Source organism: Arachis hypogaea, chromosome 14 (assembly GCF_003086295.3).
Source record: "Arachis hypogaea cultivar Tifrunner chromosome 14, arahy.Tifrunner.gnm2.J5K5, whole genome shotgun sequence".
In the NCBI taxonomy this organism is placed as follows: domain Eukaryota; kingdom Viridiplantae; phylum Streptophyta; class Magnoliopsida; order Fabales; family Fabaceae; genus Arachis; species Arachis hypogaea.
In genome coordinates this window covers 18,376,681-18,393,634 of record NC_092049.1, presented here as the reverse complement: position 1 = coordinate 18,393,634, position 16,954 = coordinate 18,376,681, and the positions used below count along the sequence as shown (strand labels likewise).

The 16,954-nt window shown below is 31.4% G+C and overlaps 1 protein-coding gene across 1 annotated transcript; it reads right to left on the bottom strand.

Annotated features, from left to right (window-relative positions):
• Positions 1 to 9,712: 9,712 nt before the first annotated feature.
• LOC112741740 (kinesin-like protein KIN-13A) lies at positions 9,713 to 16,954 on the bottom strand. Its single transcript, XM_025790834.3, has 13 exons — positions 16,476 to 16,954; positions 16,099 to 16,360; positions 15,347 to 15,568; positions 14,850 to 15,041; positions 14,330 to 14,434; positions 14,123 to 14,200; positions 13,887 to 13,968; positions 13,188 to 13,350; positions 12,262 to 12,591; positions 11,320 to 11,538; positions 10,653 to 11,226; positions 10,488 to 10,553; positions 9,713 to 10,200 (listed from the first exon to the last, which is right to left on the bottom strand). Exons 2-13 carry the CDS (start codon positions 16,294 to 16,296, stop codon positions 10,015 to 10,017), a joined length of 2,415 nt encoding a protein of 804 aa, XP_025646619.1. The 5' UTR covers positions 16,297 to 16,360; positions 16,476 to 16,954; the 3' UTR covers positions 9,713 to 10,014.

Genomic DNA, 16,954 nt, shown 5'->3' with positions numbered 1-16,954 from the left:
TACTGTCAAAAAAAATTTAATTAAAAAAAAAAATTGATACAGAACATAAGTACCTAATTAAGAATTTTATAAAATTATAGAGAGCAACATAATAATTAAAACCATTGTTAATTAACGGATGACATAAATATCATCACTATTTTACATCTTATAGTTAATATATTTAGGACTTTGATGGTAATTTTAATTTACAAATAAAGATGAATTTTTGGTGTTTTTCTAGTTTTACATGCTGTCAAAAATGTCAAAAAGTGGCAAGTGGGTCATAGTAGTGACTTTTGTTATTTAGCGGGGGGTTAGCATCGTTAAGTAGCAGCTTATTATTAATTTATTGCACTATAGATTTATAATCTACGGATATGGACTTTTGTGGATTAACAAAGTGCAAAAAGAGAACTTATTAATAAAAATTATTAATTAGTTTTTTAAAATAATGATAATAATAATAATATCAATAAAATAATTATTTTTATTAGTATAAAAATAATAATACTTTATTATATCAATAATAATTTCTAACAAAATATTAAAATATTTTTGTATACTATTTTTACAAAATAGCATTTCTGCAAAACTAATTCATTGAAGAGCTAACGAAAAAAATTCAACTAAATGCAAATGAATGCAAAAGTTAGATGGAATAATCATACTATCGAAATTTTTCTTACTGTATGTGAGGAGGAAATTGTTGATGGAAATGAGCTTCATATACACTTTAATAGAGAAGGTTGGAAGAATACCTAACTTAGTTCAAGAATATCACCTGTCGTTTCTATATTTTATGTTTTAATCTTATCCTTTTATATAATTTAAATAAAAAATATTTTTTTTTATTTTTTCCAAATAAAATTAAAGTACTTTTTATATTTAAATTTTTTTTTAAAAGTTCTATCCAAATATAAATTTTTTTATTAATTTTTTTTAAAAAGATAAAAAAATTTAAGTATTTTTTTAAAAGTCAATCCAAATTGTCCCTAAATTATTATCTAATAGTTTTCAATTATCAATTTTAGATGAAGACAACTACATATAAGTTTTTACCATATTTGATTGTTTGTGTAATTTTTTTATAAAAAATTAATTTTTAAAAAATTATTAAAATGTGTCCAAATTTTTCATACAACAAAAGTAATTTAAGGTTTAATTATTCTGTTGGTCCTTATAGCTTCGTAAAATTTTTAATTAGGTCTCTATATTTTTTTTCCTTTTAATTAAGTCCTTGTACCATTTTTTTAATTGGGTCCCTACACTTTTTTTCCTTTTATTTGGATCCTTACACCAATTTTTTTTAGTTGGGTCCTTATACAATTAAGCCAATTACTGCTAAGAAGGACCTAATTAAAAAAAATAAATAAATTGATGTAGGGACCTAATTAAAAGAAAAAAATAAATATAAAGACCTAATTGAAATTTTTGTAAAACTATAGGACCAACAGAATAATTAAACCATAATTTAAAAATATGAATAATAAATAAATTTGATTTAAAAATATGATAATATTACAAATTAATTTTTTATAAGTAGTAAATAATTATTATATTTAATAAATGAGTTGTGTTTTTTAAGTTTTTTAAAATATTTTATTTATAGCTATAGATTATTTGGACACAATTTATATTTTTGTGTCATATTACTTATCTCATTTGCAATATAAATTTTATTATGAATATATCTTATTTATATTATAAACAGAAATAAACTCAGATGGTATCTATATAAAAAACTCGTTTACAGTGCGGATCATTTATCACTTTTCATCACTTTTTCATCTCTCTTCCTCTTCTTAGAATTTTTTTTTGAGATATTTGAGTGAGTTGGATGCTATAGTATATGTAGATACATGTTCGAATAATATCAACACGCTAAATACAATGTGAGATATTGCTGAAACAATCAATTTCGAGATTAATGTTATTATTTTGTCCCTTTAATAAAGAAGCATATAGTTATGATAGTTTGATTGGTTTAGTTGTGATATGTATGACTAAAGTAATTGTTTTGTTAGAAACATAATTTAGATTAGATGCTTGTTTATAGCTTTTAGTAGCTGTTGGTACCTGTTTTTAGGAAGTTGTTTCATTGAAATAGGATTTTCTTTAAAGAATAGTATTATAAATGTTTTATTTAGAAAATAAATCTATGACAATATGTAAAAAAGTTGATATATATATATATATATATATATATATATATATATATATATATATATATATATATATATATATGTGTGTGTGTTATGGTGAACATCATTTATATTATTTCGTAGTTTAGTTTTGTAATTTTTTTACTTATTTGTAAGAATTAAATTATTAGTGATGAATTAATGAGTTAATTTTGTTATTAAATATCATTTTAATATAGATGTTATTGTAAATATTGTTATAAAGTAAATTTATTATACAAAATAGATTTTTATTTTTAAATATCATTAATTAATTAATTTTTTATTTTAATAAAGGTCTTGCCTTCTATTTTTTAGGCAAATTAACCACATCCTTACACTATCGGATGTCATTCTCTCTTGAGAGAAGTTGGCTTTAATGACACAACAAAATTAAAAAATTGTGTATTTAATAACACTCTAATTTTTACATTCGTGGAGAATTGGTATCGAGAGACCCAAATTTTTCACTTGCTTTAGAATGAGTATACTATCATTCTGTAGGACGTGGCGTATCATATTGGATTACGTACCAATAAAGAGCTCGTGAAGAATTGCTTGAAAGACTTTTAGACACGGTATCAGCACCCAACGTGAAAGTGGATAGAAAAATTTTTTGGTATTAGGCCTCTTCATACTCAGCATTGAGGTCAGAGAAATGAGTCATTTTCGATCAAGTTAGCATGGCTTAAGGAAAGAGTGCAGCATATTCTAATTGGGCAAATCCGGCCACTTTCTGCCAGCATATTCGATCAATGTCGCTGTTTGTCTCAGGAATCCACCATCCTTGTATAGACGTTTTCACTCTTTGTGCTATGCAACATCAATCCACCACATACATTGTTGGGTGCATACCACTACTAATGTCATGGATATACCATCATTTTTTAACATGGTGCCCACTTGACAGGCAGACAAAGACCTTTCTGTTGGCCTTGAGCCATGAGGTATACGTTTAAGAAATTTTAATATAGTCTTTTTCGATAGTTAATATTATTTGTGCATAGAGTGATATATAACTTGTTATTTGTTGCACCTGGTGGTAGGTTGATGGGTATGATCCAGCAAAATAGAGACCATTTTAAGGAAAAATTCCTTCGCTGGCATCTTTGTTTAGATCAGTTGATGCTCGACCAAGTATGAAACTTTTTTTTTCTATTTCATAGTATATGAATAAAGTTATTAATATAATGTTGTTTTGTGATTAAAATTTCTCTAAATATTTTACAGTTTTGATGGACAATGACTTAGATTTGCAGGCTATGGTGTCAAATTGGCTGAGAGATGACAGAAAAATTCAAATATGGATGTCAGTGGTACCTATAGTTTGCCACAAAAATCTTCCTTATCCTCTGCAGAAGTGCTTTTATTGTTGTCCTTCTTATTCGACTCATCAAAATTTACATCTATATATTCCACTAGACTAGCACAATGCAGAAGGGTGGTGCAAGAAGTGGGTCATCTTAGACAAATTTTAAATGTCCAAAATCACTATTACCTACATCACCAAACTCTACAGAAAGTTCTGTCATTTGTTAGACCATGATTCTCTCGTAGACATCAAATATTAGCCACACATGCTACTCACCATCGAGCCAAAAAATACGAAAAAAATATTTTATTTCTCATCGGTGCTAACAACCTAATACTCAACTCTTCTAATCTCTTTTGTCCCATTAGCACTCATGCTTGTCAAGATTAGGCTCTTTAAATCAGATAGAGAACCTAAATGATGAGTGCACAAAAGGATAAAATTATCACACTTAAATACAATTCCATCATCATTATTGTTTCTTATGTGATAATTATGATATACACTCATAAAGATATATTCACCACTATACATTTTACTAAACTTTTATTGAAAGAATGAAAAAGAAGAGTGGAGAAAAATGATTGATATGTTTGCAGAAAAAGCTAACACTTGCAGCTCCTTATATAGCTGATTTGAATTTGTCGTATTCTGTCAAATTTACATCGTAAATGATTTATTGTGGTTGTATCACATTTACACTGACCTCGATTTTTCTTTACACGTATTTCTTTAGCATATAACTTTTCATGTATCACGGATGCATCCATTTTCTGTGTTTAAATTCTGTTTTATCTCGTTTGTAGTATAAACGAGATATATTCATAATTAAATTATTTGATGGTTATCAGTGGCTAAGAGAAGGAGGGTTGAATCTTAGCCCCCTTTTTGCTTGATAGTACTTCCTGACCTTTGAAACCAATTTTGAAAACATCCTGTCTTTTTATCTCGTCACTAGCCACGAGACTTTTTCTTTTGTCTCGTCCCTAGCCACGAGACTTTTCTTTTTGTCTCGTCACTTGGCACGAGATATTTTTGGTTTTTGCTCCTGTGCAGTAGAAACAGAAATGGAGTAGAGAAGAGAGAAAACTACACCCAGATATATCCTGGTTCAGCTGCTAAGTGCAGTGCAGCCTACATCCAGTCTCCATTACAAACATGATGGAATTTCACTATAATCTTTCTGATTACAATCTGTAAAGTGCTAACCCAACTTACAAGGGGATTCCCACAGAATCATGAAACACAACATAGATGAACAAAGGAACTCTAAGGACATCTATGGCTTTTTCTTTTAATTTTGCACTCTCTGTCTTTTTCCGCTCTATGGCTTTTTCATACAAACCTTACTATTTGCCTTTTTCCATGAGATTCAAGACATGATAAAATTAAACAGAAAAATTACAAAACAGAATACATTGAAGGAGAAGAAAATCTGTTAGCTCAGGTAGCTCTGAGAACCCTGTGCCTTGCGCTCTCACACTTTCTCCTTGCTCCAAACAGTGGCTGTTCTCTCTTTTTATAGAAGAGGAAAGCCTCCACTTTTGAAGCCAAAAACCAAACCAACTTCTTCTTCTCCAAGAAATAGATCTGGTTCGGCCACACAGAGAGAGAAGAGATAACCATGCAAAACCCAACATGCAATTACCTCTAGTCCTTCCTTGGTCATCACCCTTCATCAATCCGAGCGCTCCATCATTGGCTTGCTCTCCAAGATGGATTTTTGGCCCTTGATGCTTCATGATGATGATGGCTTCTTCTCCTCCAATCTCTGCCTCTTCCATCACTTCGCCACTCTAGCTACTTCCTGTGGTGGTTGAGCAGAATCAGAGACAAGCCATGCCTCCAAGAATCTCTTCCTTGCTGGCCGAATCTTCTTCTTTCTTTTTGAGTATGAAGAGCTCGAGATTACTTCACCAAATCTTATCATTTTTGGTGAAAATCTCAGCCACAGCATACTTTTATTTTGTTATGTTTTCTTGCCATCATTGTGATGGTCTTGTAGCTTGTTCTTCCTTCACTTCGGTAGCTCATTTTTGCTTTCATGGTTTCCTGGGTAATGACCGAAACAGAGAAGGAAAGAGATGAGAGAGAATAAACAACTTGGAAGGAAAGCAATTAAATGAGTTAATCAATTTAATTCAAAAGATGCTTTTACTTCTCTTAGAGTGGCGTGTAGCTTAAACACATCAATCATGTCACTCATTTTCTCTCTCTCATTTATGTTTCCAATGCTACCAAATTAAAATTTGAAATCCATCCTTAATGAGAATTGGAATCCGTTGGAAAGCATATGGCAAATGATAACATTTGCTTTCCTGATGGATTTTGGATCAAGTATTGGATCACTTAGCATAAATCATAATTGGGCTTGGAGCAACAAAATTCATTCTGGCCCAATTAATATGACAACAATTCAGCCATATAATTATTTTATTTTTATATCCATGCTGAATAAATTCACACTTGGGCTAGCATCAAATCATTTAATTTTCGGCCCAATTGTACCTGCATAGCAAAAATTAACATATGTAAATTAATATTTTTGCTATTTATCAAAGTAATAATGTTTAGTCATCACAAATATTTGCTTAGAGTTTTCCAAACTCATCATTATTTATACCTATAAATAAAATATTTAAAATATTTATTTATAAATATTTTTATTTTTGAATTTTTATAAAAATATTTAGATAATATATATAAAAATCAAAATAAAATTCAATTTCTAGATTTTTTTTCTTTTAAAAATTTTATCACAAATAATATTTAAAAAATTACACATAAAATTATGAAATTTTAAGAATTAAAATATTTTTTAATAATATTTAAAAAAATATTAAAATATAATTTTAAAATTTTTTAAAATATATATTTAATATCTGACCATTTTTGTTATATTTTTATCTCTTTCAAGATTTATTTAGTGTGGGTATCTCTTAGAATTATTTTAATCAACAAAATGAATTTTCAAATATTATCTATGCAAGTTTTTTTTTTTTTTTTAAATCTTCCGTTTATATGAAAACACAGTGACTTATGAGAGTTATGACAATTTACTTGGCTGTTGTGGCTCATGCCCTCATCCCCCTCAAGGCTCAAACCGCTAGTTACAAAATATTTTAAATAAAATAAAGATTTAATTATTCTGTCCGTATTTATAATTTTATTAAATTTTTAATTAGGTTTATATACTTTTTTTTAAAGATCTGCTATATATATAAGTCTTTTTGGTATACAAGTTTATACAAATTAATTTTAACCCAATAAAACTTACTTTTATAATCCGCACGTGAAATCACGACGTTCCTCCTTCAACGTTTGTATCCCGCGTTTCTTCTCCTTCTCCTCCTCCTTCTTTTCCTTTTTCTTTGCATTCTTCCTCCTTTTTCTTCGCGTTCTTTCTTCTTCTTCGCGTGTTTTATCCTCGTCGTCGTTCTTTTTATCGCTGCTGTTGTTTCTGCACTTTTTTTTCTTCATCTTTCTATTGATTTTGCAATACTATGTATTTTTTAGAATGTAAAATAATAATGAAAAGATGAATAAGAAAGAGCAAAAGTGAGGAAGAGGAAGAGAAAGTGAAAGTGTTTTGAATTAGAATTTATCAGTATAAATTCACCGAAAATTCTTAAACAATTCACCTAAATGTCTTAGTTTTATCTCGAATTTATTGAAACTATACAAAAAAAAAATTTTAATGCTGCGTTTTTTTATTTTTTTTTTATTTCTTTCTTTTTTAGTTGAATGAATGTAGGTTCATCATCTTTCGAGTAATTTTGTAGCATTATATGTTTCTTCTTCTTCTTCGTTTGATTTTTTTTATTTTTATTCTTGTTAAGAGAGGAAAACAAGAAGAAATTTGAGAATGTAAAACAAAAAAGGAAAGATGAATAAAAAAAAGAAGAAAAAGATGGTAATGATGATAAAAAAAAAATAAGCAGCAGAAGATGAGGAGGAGAAAGAGAAAGAGATTTGAATTATGCAGAATTTATCAGTATAAATCCACCAAAAATTCTTAAACAATATACCTAAATGTCTTAGTTTTATCCCAAAATTTGCTGCAAGTATACAAAAATATTTTTTCTAATGCTGCATTTTTTCTTCTTATTTTTTTTATTTCTTTCTTTCTTTTAGTTGAATGAATGTAGGTTCATCCTCTTCCAAGTAATTTTGCAGCATTATGTATTTCTTCTTTTTCTTTGTTTGATTTTTTATTCATGTTAAAAAAGAGTAAAATGAGAAGAAACTTGAGAAGGTAAAATAAGAAATAAAAGATGAATAACAAAAAAGAAGAAGATGGTGATGATGACAAAAAAGAAGAAGAAGAAGCAGCAGAAGATAAGGACGAGGGAGAGGAAAAGTTTTGAATTATGTAAAATTTATCAATACAAATCCACTGAAAATTCTTAAACAATACACCTAAATGTCTTAGTTTTATCCCGAAATTTGCTGCAACTACACAAAAATATTTTTTCTAATGCTGTATTTTTTTTCTTCTTCTTTTCCTTATTTTTTTCTTTTTTTTAATTGAATGAATGTAGGTTCATCTTCTTCCAAGTAATTTTACAGCATTATGTATTTTTTCTTCTTCTTTATTTGATTTTTTTTTATTCTTGTTAAGAGAGTAAAACAAAAAGAAATTTAAGAAGATAAAATAAAAAAGAAAAGCTGAATAAAAAAAAAAGAAAAAGATAGTAATGATGAAAAAAAAAAGAAAGAAGAAGCAGAAAATGAGGAGGAGAAAGATGAAGAGTTTTGAATTTTGCAGAATTTATCAGTATAAATCTACCAAAAATTCTTAAACAATATATTTAAATGTCTTAGTTTTATTCCGTAATTTACTGCAATTACACAAAAATATTTTTCTAATGCTGCATTTTTTTCTTCTTCTTTTTTTTTATTTCTTTCTTTCTTTTAGTTGAATAAATATAGATTCATCCTCTTCTAAGTAATTTTGCAGCATTATGTATTTCTTCTTTTTCTTTGTTTGATTTTTGTTTTTATTCTTGTTAAAAAAGAGTAAAATAAGAAGAAACTTGAGAAGGTAAAATAAGAAATGAAAGATGAATAAGAAAAAAGAAGAAGATGGTGATGATGATAAAAAAGAAGAAGAAGCAGCAGAAGATGAAGAGGAAGAAGAGGAAGAACTTTGAATTATGCAGAATTTATTAGTACAAATTCATCGAAAATTCTTAAACAATACACCTAAATGTTTTAGTTTTACTCCGAAATTTGCTGTAACTACACAAAAATATTTTTTCTATTGTTGCATTTTTTTCTTCTTTTTTTCTTATTTCTTTCTTTCTTTTAGTTGAATGAATGTAAGTTTATCCTCTTTCAAGTAATTTTACAGCATTATGTATTTTTTTTCTTCTTTGTTTGATTTTTTTGTTTTTATTCTTGTTAAAAAAGAGTAAAATAAGAAGAAACTTGAGAAGGTAAAACAAGAAAGAAAAGATGAATAGGAAAAAAAAAAGGTGGTGATGATGATAAAAAGAAGAATCAACAGCAGAAGATGAGGAGGAAGAAGAAGAAGAGTTTTGAATTATGCAGAATTTATCAGTATGAATCCATCCAAAAATTTTAAACAATATACCTAAATATCTTAATTTTACCCCGAAATTTGCTGCAACTACACAAATTGAGAAAAGTCTATGGCAAAAATTCTATGGCAAAAATTTTGGATCAAGCAACGTCATCAATATGACAAAATTTCTACGATAATGATAACAATAACGACAATAACGATAACGATGATACGTATAAGAAGAAGACGACAATGCTATAACGATGATGATCATGATGATGAAGAAGATGGAGAAGGAGAAAAATGAGAAAGGAGAAAAAAGTTCAACGAGAAAAGAATGAAGTGGTGGTATTAGTAACAACGATAACAAAAGAGAAAATTAACGAAAAAGTAAGAGGAGAAAAAGAGGAGAAGAAGAAGAACGTGCAGGACGCGTGAATGTAAATAATTTGTATGAACTTGTATGTATAAATGACTTGTATGTGAAAAATAGTTATTTTTTTAATTGTATCTTTATATCATATCAGATTTTGTAATTAAATTCTTGTTATAATAAAAATATTAATATTAAAATTAACAGAATATTTATTTATATGTATTAGTTGCTTATAATGGTTGTTTTTTTAATTTTATTTTACTTTTATGTAAATATATGAATTGTGGCACCAAAGACCAATAATATTATAAAATTTTCACACACACAGAGAGAGATTACCTGATAATACAATTTGAACCTGTGGATTTCAATTTTCTATCAGCTTGCAATTTTTTTTCCCCTTCGGCCTCTCAAACTTAAAATTTTGGGGCCATACACAGACTTTTACCAAATTTGCAACGGCAAAAGGAGGCCAAACATATCACATATGGCCATATACATGTAAGTTTAATTAGAATATATATCCAGAAAAGAAAAAAAATAATCTGTTTATATCAAAGAAAACCTTTCAACTCTATAGCTAACCAACACAAGAATGTAGATCATCATCGACATTCAATAAGAGAAACCAAGTCTTCTATTGACGAGGAAGTCTTTTTCTACTTAGTATCTCCTGTTCTTTCAGTCGATGTTGGAATCTTGCAAGGCGAGCTTGAAGCCCCACAAGGCTAGCTGCTTTTCGAGAAAGCACATAGCTCAGTTGGGTTACATAGTTGTCAATAAGGCTTCCTGGCTTATCCACTTCTGCCAATAGTTTCATTTCCTGAAAACCAAAAGCAAATATAAGACGAGCACTAGAAAAAATAGATTGCCTATATGTTTTGTGGAATTTGAGAACCACAAACTTCTTTTTTTTTTCTATGCTAAACAATAAGAATCTTTGCTAGAATGGAAGTGGCGTTATCTATTTATCTTTAGCATTTGAATCTGAAAACGAATCTATAGTCATATGTTTCCAACTTTGTAGCACTTCCCTAATGTTAAGCATGCTAATTAATGCCACGAGAATTTGCATTTCACAAACATAACCTAAAAAATGTCATAACTTACTTCACGAACAATTTCCATAGTGTCCTCAATTTCTTTCCTATGAGCAGCAATTAGTGCTTCTTCCTCCTTGAAAAGCACAAAAAAGAGTTGATCAGATAACAGATACAACGCTAGTATTTAACTGAAAACTTGTAAAAAAATGGTAGTTCATGTGATTTGACAAACCTCAAGTATCTCACTGATATTATTATTAGGAGAGGATTCTGCTTCATAGAGCCTGGATCCAGTGGCAATTGTGTTATAGTTCCCTATGCTCTGTTGGTAGGAGTTAGTGGTGAACATGTCAGAACCATTGGAATCCCTTTTCATGCAGTTTGCAGGCCTTTCAGTATCATTAGGCCTTCTTCTATATGGCGAGGAAACCTTTTTCATTCTCTCATCAGTATCATTTTGTGAATAAGAGTTCATACTTTGACTGGTAGAACCATTGCATGAGTTCTTCACTTCAAACCTCTCCTTGTCCATCGAAGCAGAACCTAAGCCTTTTTCCTCTCGTTCATTGACAAGGAGCTGTTTGTCAACAACATCAGCAGCAGAGCTGTACAAAGAACTTTCCTTTTCAATAAATTTCCTGCCAATATCCATTGGTTTCACTTGACATTGATCATAAAAATTTTCCGAACCAGCACCAGCTGGAAGGGATGATGTAGATGTAGATGAAACCTCCTTATTAGCCTGTGGTGCTGGATTTGGGGGCTGGTCTTTTCTGGGATTTCCACTTTTTGATAGACTTTTAACCCTGTTCAAATAATGGTGAAAGTTAAAATATGTCCTTGAAATGAAGCACCCTGTCATGAAGCACTATGTTAAAGCTCATAGTAGGGAAACATACCTATCTGCATATCTTAAGGTGTTAAGCGTGTGTTCGCAAGATCCCGCACCTGGGGATATACAAGAGATCATAACAGTCTTTGAGTTGCCCACAAAGGAATCCCGAAGCACCTCAGTAAGTTTACTTCCTCGAAATGGAATGTGGATCTGATCATTGTCAAGAGCACGAATGCATTCTTTCAAAGCCAAAAGGCTTTTATTGATTTCTGCTCCTTCAATCCTATAATACAGATGCATAGAAGTTGCAACGTGAGGTGATCTGTTACTATAAGAAACAGTACTTTATCTGAACCAAGAAAATTGACACAAGGCAGGGATGGAGGAGGCCACCAAATTTTGCTTTGCAGGCAATTGCACAAACACTTCTTTTAAAATTTTAATGACAATAAACAGCTAACATGTTTTGCACATTTGAGTTCTATTTACAAAGCAATACTCTGCAGTATTAAACTATTAGGGCAACTATTTAGACTCAGTTTGTTATGCTAAACCTAGTTTGATCTTTGAAAAACCATCAAGAAAAATAACGTCATAATTTTCTTCTTAAAATTTTCATTTATATCATGTTCGCGATAATATCAGCTATAAAGTTAGTATCTACTAAGTAAAGCCTTTAAAGTGTTTGCTTACAGCAAGAAACATAGAGTAGAAAAAAGAAAAGAACAAATATATAATTTCATACCCTAATAGCCAAGACAAGGTTGGTTAAAAAAAACTAAACAAAAAGAAAATGGTTCTTTTGTCTAACTCTAAAGATTTTCAACATTTGATGTGGCTTGATACTATGCACCCAAAGATTTGGATTATGCAGAGTTCTGAACTCATTGCCAAATGAGGTGTTCGACAAAAATAACATGCACAGAACATTTGAAAATTCCACCGTAAGCATTAAACTTTTTTGGGATTCAAACATCAAGCAAAAAATTCAAATGTGGAACACTACCGTGTCTGACGATCATTGTCAGTAGTGTCAGCACCTCTTTCACTTCCAGCAAGATCGATGAAAGAAATCTTCCCCACAAGCTTCCCATTTCTTTCTTCATTCTTATCGTTGTTCCGCTTGCTCTCTTTCACCTCCTTGTGCTTCTTTATAGCCAGTTGTAAGATAGCATGTGACCTAGAGGACTCCTCATTAGCACCAGTGGATCCTGTACTTCTTGCAGCATTCCCTTTCTCAATGAATTCTCTGACAATTTGTACATCAGAAACTTCAAATTCTTGCAATCCTACAATGCAAACTTGCTGCCTTCCATCCTCCCTCATTAAAAGTTTCCTATACATAGAATGACAAAAACAACCATAAGCAACATGTTAACCCAGTGTGCACCAAAAAGCCAATAAAACATGCAGCTTAATAAAATGAGAAAGATGACTGACATCTGTATATCCATACAAATTCAGACAGATAAACATTTCAATTCTTATAAAGCAGAAAATAATCAGAAAATGAATGGTCGGTGTAGTATTAAGTTAAGGATGAATGCCCATCGGATAGGACAAATACTTATTGAAGCATTTGAATAGTTGATATTAAAAATACCATATTCTAATTAAGGCTCAAATCTACATTGAAAGCATTTATACCAAAGCAAACATCATGGTTAAGGACACACTAAGGTGCGTCACTCTCAGCAAACGTATTTACAATACACTGTTAGGGACTTGGGTATTATGGGGTACCCAAAGTCCCAAATCCGATAGTATGAGATGCTTGATGTTGTATTTAAAGAGAGTGGCTCTTCCACCTTAATATCTAGCTTTTAAAGTGTGGTTTCCCACTTTCCTTAGATGCTTAACATGCACCCATTGAATTCATATGAATTAAAATAGATTAACATAAATATTATCAAAATGGAGAGAAATACCCACTTTCGGTCACCAAGTAGATCAAAAAGTTTTCCACCATATATCTCAAAGTAACTAAGCCACAGTTTGAATTTCTGATTTTGGTAAAATGGCTGATGCAGCTGCCGAACAAGGTCTTCGGCAGCTCTGAGTGGTAATGGCTGCATTGTGTACGTTTTGCCACTTCCTGAAAGTAAAGCATTATTTAGGGTCACAGTAATGAATACGGGAGATAGACCATCGGCTCAAGGATCACAAACCTGGGGATAATGAATGAATAAACATAGATATTGAGAAAATTTACAATTTCTGCTTCATGGAAAAGGTTTTGCATTATAAAGTTAAAATATTCAAGTACTTATGTATTGTGTTTGCATTGATCCACAAGTAATAGGTATCATCCTACATCTAGGCCAAAGCCATCAATAGTCTCCAACTCTCTCACACATTAGTCATTTCTCTGTTAATTTGGAGATGAAAATATAGCAAATAAGCAACTCAGCCAGAAGAGTCCTAATGTTTTCACTCAATATGTTCAAAACTGACACTGTGCAGAAAAATAATATGGCATATAAAAGGGTAGCCAAGTTAAATATAACAAAACATAAATTTTAAACCCTAAACTAAACCAGAGCAAATATTGGAAAACTTCAGGCTTTGGTTTGGACAAATAGTGATAATTTAGTACAGTTATGATATCATTAGCAGAAATAAATTTTTCACCTGTTTGACCATAAGCAAAACAGGTAGCTTTGGTTCGCTCAAAAATTGTAGGAATAATTGGTTGTACTGTATCTCGATATACCTGTTATCGTAAAGTAATAATGCCTTAGGCCAAATAAATGAAGCTTAAGAAACAGACAAACATCAACAAAAACAGGGGCAAATCATGGTACCAAAACCATTCGTTTAAAAAAAAAAAGAAAGACAAACTCGATCTTCAATATGAGATGTCTTACTTCATCATTGGTAACATTCTCATCAAAAACAGCATCAAAACAAAAATCGTGTTTCTCCACGTAAGCTGTCAAATCAACCTTTTCATGATAGAACAATTAATTAGATATTTTAGCTGTAAATGAAAATAAGAACTCAATATTTAAACAGCATTGCTGTTTAGTGTTTACAAAGGGTAAATACTGCTCCAGTCCTATATCTAAACAAACCTTTAGTTTGGGTTCATGAACAGTCAAATATGCATAATCAGATACAGATACAACATCATCCTCCTTCTTGGCAAGCTCCTTCTTGTTTAAAGGTCTTTTGCGCACCTAAGAAACATATCAAAAAGGATAGTTTTAAAAAAGGAAAAAGTTGAAATAAAAGATAACAATTAATCCCCCTCAAATGTTAAATGGGGAAAAAAAATAGCTCACAGTTCAACAGTGAAATGGTTCTAAGTGTTGTGAGTATTCATTTAGAAAATCTTTTAAGAGGATGCATTTAATCATCACTTTCTATTTCAATAAAGTAATTATAAATCCCTCTCAAATGTTAACAAAACAGACTACGCGCGATTTCAACAGTAAAAAGGTTCAAATTGCAGTGGATTTTCATTTAGGAAACCTGAAATCCTTTAAAAAGATACATTTTTCTCATTGCTTTCTATCCTGAATGCTGATGAATGACATTGGCTAAATGCTTCTGCCAGTCAGGGATATTAATGTCTATAAAGGAATGACATACCACAACTTTAATCTTCGCAACATTATTTTCCCTCGTACTATTATCTAATTCATTCATAGGCAAAGAAATTGATGCGTCAAAATCTGCTTCTCCTTGTTCCTGTTTGCTGTTAACTGGATTGAAATCATCTTGAAATGCTCTAGTATCTGCAGGCAATAATGGTGATGGCTCAAAAGATTCTGCTATAACTTCCTGAAAGGAGGAAAAGAAAAAAAATTAGAACCAACAATCACACAAAGTAGAAACACTTGTATTACTGACAACATTACATGTAGAAGAATTTTCTCTATAAGGATATGTTTGTTAAAATTGGGGTGGAATTGTTCATTGATGAGTTTGATGTGCAAATTTATACATGGAGATCATCCATGAAAATTTCCTCCTCGTTTTTACGTCCAACCAAACATTGTAATTTGTAGAAAAATCCAAGTAGTAGTCTGTTCACATTGGCTTACTTGGATTAATAGGCCACACAGGTGACATGAGATAAAGCATACCTCAGACAAAAGCTCTGTATCATCCATAGCATGAAGATCCAAAAGGCCAGCTCCAAAATCCCCCCTGAAGTCAGGAGAGTAAGGCCCATCTGACAAAGGTACTCCACCTAAAATTTGGGCAGTGGGTGTATATGGCTCTGAACCAGATTCCCCGTTAAAATTGAGGTTTCTCATTAACTTAAAGAGCCTCTGCTTCTCTTCAGCAGACTGCGCTCCGTAACCCTATAACAATATCGTATTCAACCAAGTCACCCACACAGACCACCATCATATGTCAAAATAAACAAAATTTAGCAAATTTTATCGCAGTCAAAATAAGCTTCTGAAAATCACAAAAAGCCCCACATAATTATCCCCAAAATGCAGGATCACTCAAACTTCAAAGACTCATTCAACATAATCTTTATTCTTGTCTTCTTAACTTTGCTTTAGCAAGGAGGATTTGTCTCGGGATTACCCATTTTTAAGGGTTTCCCTGAATTGAAAGTCCCCACTTGGTATACCTCCATGCCAAGGCTCTACCAAATTCAGTCTATACGCCATAACCATTACCATTATTACAAGCAGATACTCCAAAATTTTCAACTTACAAAAAATTTATCCAAAACATAAAAGAAAGAAATTAATCAAATTATCATATAATCAACCAAACTCCCTTTACCAAAGACTTGCATGGAACTACATATTCACAATCCTATAAAAACAAGCATCAATTAAAGTTGTGTTCTTCACAAAAAGGTGAGCTAACATACCTGCATGAGAAGGTTCGGAACGAGGCGATGATCGATGCCAGTGGAAGCCACGGGAGAGGCCAGATGCTGCAACCCGGCAGATTGCAGCCACCGCGCCATGACCGCATCGCCGGCATCAGTGGCTGCATTCCCCGCGCCGTGCAGAGAGCCACCGCCGCCGTCATAAAGAGCGGCGGCTGCAGCATTGCTCTGCTGCATCTGGCCACCCGCGTGGCGCTGCGAACGGCGTTGGGGCGCCAATTTTCAAGATCTCTTTAACACACTTCGCACAAAAAAAAAAATTCAAAGAAAGAACCAAAAAAATTGAGAAAGTTCGGAGAATTCAGAAATTTCGGAGGAAGAATAAAAAAAAAAGAGAGAATGGAAGAGAAACTCACGAGAATGAGGTGAATTTCGAGATTCGGAGAAGAACATGGAAAGTGAGGAAGAATCAGAATCGGCGTAACCTTGCAATGGCTAATAATGAATCGAAGTGAAAGTCGGTGGATTGAGATTCAGATCTGAAAATAACGATTCGGTAGCTCGATTCCTTTGATTCAGTGGCCACAAGAATGGCTCCTTCGATATTCCACAATGCAAAACAACGAAGAAGAAGGAGAAGAAGAAGAAGAAGGAGGAGGAGAGAGAAACCCTGTGAAAGCCTTTAATTCGATTGAGAAACAAGAAAAATGCAAATTATTTTTCAATCCTGTAAGATTAAGCTTCTAAGTTTGTATAATTAATGTTTCTTTGTGTAATTAATTTTGTAATCATTGTATTTTTCAAAATATTTAAACGGCTATGTGGAAAGAAGTCGTGGTTGCTTTTCCTGATGAAAAGACCGATATGCCCTCATACTTGTTCTTAATTCTGGTAT

Coding starts and splice junctions, on each gene's coding strand:
- LOC112741740 (XM_025790834.3), bottom strand. CDS start 16,296: ATGCAGCAGAGCAATGCTGCAGCCGCCGCTCTTTATGACGGCGGCGGT. Junction 14,201..14,329: donor TTCATGAACCCAAACTAAAG/GTTTGTTTAGAT, acceptor TATCATGAAAAG/GTTGATTTGACAGCTTACGT. Junction 13,351..13,886: donor TTTTGCTTATGGTCAAACAG/GTGAAAAATTTA, acceptor CTTTACTTTCAG/GAAGTGGCAAAACGTACACA.